The 6000-nt window shown below is 39.5% G+C and overlaps 1 protein-coding gene across 10 annotated transcripts in view; it reads right to left on the reverse strand.

Annotated features, from left to right (window-relative positions):
• The window catches only part of LAMA2 (laminin subunit alpha 2), a 475192-nt gene that overhangs the window by 195424 nt on the left and 273768 nt on the right, over positions 1-6000 (reverse strand). For all 10 annotated transcript variants that reach the window (XR_006414199.1, XM_044424782.1, XM_044424799.1 and 7 more), the window contains one exon: positions 3511-3638. Coding sequence is in view for 9 of the 10 variants with exons in the window: in XM_044424782.1 (XP_044280717.1) it covers positions 3511-3638 (128 nt within the window). In the remaining variant the exon portion in view is untranslated. The remainder of the gene's footprint in view (positions 1-3510; positions 3639-6000) is intronic.

The raw sequence follows: 6000 nt of genomic DNA on the forward strand, positions 1-6000 counted from the left end.
GTTACCTGAAGGAGCGCTTACATCCATATATGCCCGCCCACTCCTTGAGATCTGCGGGAGAGGCCCTTCTCCGGGAACTCTCCGTGAAGGAAATTAGGAGGGTGAGTAGTCGGAGGAGGGCTTTCTCTGTGGTGGCACCCAATCTATGGAATGCGCTCCCCAGAGAGGGCCGCCTGGCGCCGTCGTTATTTGTTTTTCAGTGCTAGGCAAAGACCTTTTTATTCAAATATCATTTTAATTGTTAACAGTATTTATTCATTTCATTCTTTGGCCAGGATGAATTAATTTATACTATTAATTTATATTATTCTATGGAAGTTTATTTATGGATATGAGCCGCCCCGAGGCTTCGGTGAATGGGGCAGCATAGAAGCCTCCTAAATAAATAAATAAATAAATATGGTTGCAGCATTAATTAGATTGTCACTACAATAGCAATTAGCCACCCTCTATAAACTCTTGCTACCCTGATGTTTCAAACTGGTTGCATACATAGGAGATGGAGCTTTATATTGGCTTATTTCATGCCTCCCTTGTTTTTTACAAATAAGATAATAGGAACACAATTGTATCTCTCGGCAGCCTAGTCATTTGCATGTTTACAAACCCCTCTGATAGTATTTTACCCAAGCTGTGTACCTCTGCCTTCTAGCATTTTGTTTTCAGTTTTTCTCCCCTCTAGTACCTGATTGACACACAGTAATGAGGTAATGTGCTGGCACATGGAAAGATACAAGCAGTTTGAAACAACAGGATCCCTGTCACTCTACTATTTTAAAGAGATCAGCCTTCAATTATTCTGCCTTTGCTTTCACTTCAGGACTTGTTTGCACTGCATAGCCATTCAGCTTGGCAAAACAACCCAGCAGTAGACCCAGAGCCCTAGGAAAAAGCTTGCTTATTCTGGGTGCACTAGTGGAATAAATATAAGCAAGCCACGAGAACTGTCATTCTTCCATTAAGGATGAAACTTTGCAGTACTAGGGGATGTTTTGAAGATTCCTAATATGTCCTAAGAATTGGCCAGTCATCAGTACAATGGAACACTATTTTCTTGTTTGTTCTTTCTGTAACCACAGGCAATAACTTTTAATAATGTAATTCTATTCTAATCCAATAGAATCCAGTATACTAACTGCACAGAACTGCACAGGTACTTGGTCTATGAGGACTCAAAGGTACAACTAGCCCAGGGTGAGAAACTTGTGGTTTTCCAGGTTCTTATGGACTATAGCTCCCATCAGCCCAAGCCAGCACAGACAGTGAGGAGGGATCATGGAGGCTGCAGTCCACCAACATTTGGAGAGTCACAAGCTGAGCATCCCTGATTTAGTTCATCATCCTATTCTCTGCAATGATCAGTTAGATACCTGGATGTGAGACAGTATGTAAGAAATTTAGCATAATGACTATATAGTGCCCCACCCTCCATCCACCATTTCTTTCTCACACTGCAAGCATACTTCACACATGGCCTCATCAGAAGATCTGTTGGAGGAAAACTCTCAGTCTTGCATTCAGTGTGGCTTAGATGAGTGGATTCCTCACAATCAGATCCATTCTTGTAGGCATTGCTGCAATAAGCACATTTAGACAGACCATTCTTCTAAACAGATCTACTTGCACAAATACCTATTTGAGATATTAGCATTTACATTTATAGATTACACATCATTTATGTATTGCATTTGAGATATTACCAAGGCATAGATTAGAATAAGGACCTACAATCAGCCTGACATTGCAAAGTGTAACCTTGTACCTGCATCAGGATGAAGGGAAATTGTTCTTTAGCTTGCATGTACACATTTCTGTTGAAAGCCACTCTGGTGTAATAGTTAAAGCATTGGACAGGAACTCCAAAGACCCTGGCTCTGGTTCCTGCTTGACTGTGAAGTTTAGTTCATTGAGTGGCTGTCAGGCCAACCCTACTGCACAGGGTTGTGAGAATGAAATGAAAGGGAACCACCTTGGGTTCCGAGCAAGAGAAAAATGGTGGGATATCAATTTAATAATAATAATGGGCGGCATGGTGCTGTAAGCCAGAGATGGTCAGTTAGCTTTCTACTGAACCTTATCCAGCCCACATCCCACTTTTGTCCCCCAGTCCTCACACCCATCAAGCACACGATATATCCTGCTGGTTCTGATCTGGGAGGTGTCCCTGAGCACCTGGAAAAGGCATTATCACACCTTCACGTCACAGTCCAATGTGGGAAGAATGGCTGGGATCAGTAGTTGCCCCATGCTTCTTGCCAGGTAGCCATCATATCAGGAAATTAGATCTTATGACTATGAGAATTCTTGTTTCCTGGGATGGTGCCTGTCAGTGTGAAAGTCACGCTGTTCTTTCTGGTGCATTCATCCAAGAAGGAATATTCATTCATCCAAGAAGGAATATAGTAGTCCCTGCTTGGCCATGGAGACAACTGGGTGACTTTGGGCCAGTCACAGACTTGTTGTGGGGATAAGATGGAGGGGGAGAATGATGTAAGCTGCCTTGAGCCCTTTGTAGGAAAAAGGCAGGATATAAATAAATAAATAAAAAATAACAAAAGGAAAAATGGTATGACTCTTTCTTGGCGCTTTTCCTTTCAGGTGCCTCTGCCAACTTCTGGAGCGTTATGAGGTAGGACTATGCACTTTTCCTGAGCCAAAGCACAACGGATGTCATAGGGGATGGCCATCCAGCCACCACACCACCAAAACAGAGACAATCTTGCCCTCCAGTCCCAAAAATGGAGCCATAGCTAAATATGACTTAGCCCTGGCTGCACAGGCACATCGTTCTTATCAAAAGCCCGGATGTCCAATGTTTCACTTCCTGTATCAAATGGGTCTCCAAGGCTCTGTTGGCACATGGATCTCTTAGAATTATAGTGAATCTATTACATCTATTCTAAAGGTTATTAAATCTATTCTCAAGGCCGTCTCAGAGGCTGTGCCCCATTTATGAAATGACCTTCTGAAAGTAGTTCGGCTGGCACCATCTTAACAATCTTTTTGGTGCCAGGCGAAAACCGTCCACTTCTCCAGACTTTTTAACAACTGATTTTATATTTGGATTTTATTCATACTGTTTTTAGTGTTAATATATTTTAACTTATTGACATCTGACCTAGTCTGTGTATTTCTGTTTTATTGTATGCTGTTTTTATTATTATTTTATGTAATATTGTTATTTTATGTAATTTTACTATTTTATATGATATTGTAAACTGTTAAGAGAGTCTTCTGACTAGTATAGTGGAATTTAAGTTGAATAAATAATATCCTTTGCCTATTTGTCTAGTTAACATGAAAACCATGGAATGTGAGTTGGGTTACTACATGTTGATGTTGTGCTGATGTTCATCTCATTGTCTGGGACTTGAACAGCAGGATTGCATATTTTTATTTTATATTCATGTTAGCCCATCTATTGTTTACTTCACAGCATGCCCATAATTGATAAGGGATGCTTCCAGAGGCAGTTGCATCCCATTTTTCCTGACAGACTGTGCAACTTACTTATTCGAAGGCGTACTCAGAGGGCAGGCGCACAGCTGACAGTCACTGGGTTTTCCTTTAGTAGCATCTCCATAGAAACCAGGAAGACATCTATCACAATACAGCCCACCAGTGTTGTGCTTACAGTCCTAAACAGGCAGGGGAAGACACAAAGACATATTGTCAGAATATCATAGAACAGCTGGTAAAAACACAATAGGGCTTGTAATCCACTCTGGCTGGCTCTTTGTCTGTTCCGTTTTTATCTTGCATCTCCTCCAAGAACCGAAGGCAGCAAACTTTGTAGCTTCCCAGTCTCCACCACTGGAGGTTCTCAACAACCTCATACAATACATCAGACAGACCATGAATGGCAAAAGGCCACACAGTAGTATTTGTGAGATTTCCCAAATTTCTCCAATTTAAGTCCAACACCAACATCATCGACCAGTGTATATTTAAGCTGGTATCTGCTAGGTCCACTAATGACCCTACCTCAGCTCAGCAAACATGACGGTTTCTGAGTAAAACTGAACTGTGAATAGTCTTTTTTTAAAATAAGTTTTATTTGAAATTATAATCCTAAAAAACAAAAACAAAAAAAAACTACAAACAACATCCATCATCAAAAACATTGGGCCCGCTGGGTCAGCCCCCACTTCTTTTTCCATTTATGATAACTTAAAAACATATTCAAATCTATGCAAAGTCCCATTTCTCTAGCCAATAATAAAAAGTGTCCCAAGTTTGATAGAAGTCTGAACTGTGAATAGTCTTAACTATGGCATACGGCAGGGGTTTCCAAACTAAATTAGGCTATTATAGCATTCCATAGTTTGTTGCAGCTGCAATAAACTTGCAAAGCAGCTACAAATGGATTTTTTTCTGCCACCACTATATTCTGTGAGATAGGAGTGCCACTTGTGTAGAGTTGAATATATGGAATGGTCCTCAGAACTCCCAAAGATGCTCACTTCTTGTTCATGGAAACAAGCCAACTTCAAACCTTGGTTTATGAAGATGGCTTGTTCACCATAGTCAGGATAATTCAGAGTTTAGGGTTTAGATAGAAATGGTAAAAGAAAATGTCCAATTTTGTCATTGAGGCATTACTAGAATAGAACAGAGAAATAAGGATGAGAAACTGAGGATAATTTTTGAATAAAGCCTCACTAAACAAAAGCAAGGAAAAGTGCTCTCCAAAAATATGACTTTTCATAAATGATTAATGCTACAGAAAGTCAAAGGCTGAAGAAAAAGAACTCTGAAATGGATTGATTCCATAACAGAAGCCACAACCTTGAGTTTACAAGAGCTGAGCATTGCTGTCAAGGACGGGACACTTTGAAGAACATTCATTTGTAGGGTTACATAAGTCACAATTCATTTGATGGAATGTCACAACAAGGTGAAGATGGACTGATTTTGATTTCTGTTACAGAAGCAGTAACATATGAAATAATCTGTCAGCAAGTTCATGGACCATTACTTGCAAACCTGCAAAGCTGCTTATGAGAGAGATTTCTGTGCCAGGGATCAAGTTTTGTTAAAGCTGCATGAATACATTACATTAAACTTGCACTCAAAATTTTTGCACTTTGGTAATACTTTGAATTACAATTGAAAGAGGTCCATGGAAGATGCATTTCACAACACCACTGGTGAGTACATATTTCACTCCAACAAATTATATTTGCATCAAGTACAGAAATCACTCAAAGGCGCTATCTTTTGCTAAAAGACATGTTATATTCATTGACAGTAAGTTTATGTGACTTACATGAGAACTTCTCTGCTTAGAATTTATAAGCAAAATGTTTATGACTGAGTCTGTAATAGAATCAGGATATAAAATGACCAGGAAACTGAACTGATCTGTTTTTAAACAGGTACTTGGTACTAAGAGTGATTCATGGGCTACCATATTTTCCTTTAGTTTCTTCTCATATCACTCTAGTGATGTTAGTATACATGAACAATGAAGCAGAAGACAATGAAGTAGTTCTTCCTACATTCCTGTGGTAACTTCGATATACCCTTTCACTTTCCCCTATAACTATTCCAACAACAGTGCATTTTCTGTAGAAATTATTCCTTAGGGAATACATAAGTGCTTACCTCTAGTTCAGATGTCATGAGACAAGATCACCTGATAACAAGGATACCAACTGAGCTAATTCATTTGCTCCTTGCTTCTCTCTTCCTTGACCATGCAAATCCCATCTGACCTTTTCCCCAGCTGCAATCTCTTTGTTTTATCGTGATGTCTGAACAGGCCAAATTGTAGTTCTCACAAACCACAGTTAGACTGAAACCAGTATTAGATTTTGACTTAAATCTTTGGTTAGATGATGGTATGTCTACTGGAAACTAGGGACCCTGTGCGAGGTAAAGTTTGATTTCCTATATACTTATTTCACTTATTTGCATACGTACGTACATACATACATACATATTACTAAATCAAATCAATTAGATTTCCATTGATATATTTCAGCCTCAGCCTCTGTA

Source organism: Varanus komodoensis, unplaced genomic scaffold (genome assembly GCF_004798865.1).
Source record: "Varanus komodoensis strain SLA01 unplaced genomic scaffold, ASM479886v1 scaffold1, whole genome shotgun sequence".
In the NCBI taxonomy this organism is placed as follows: Eukaryota; Metazoa; Chordata; class Lepidosauria; order Squamata; family Varanidae; genus Varanus; species Varanus komodoensis.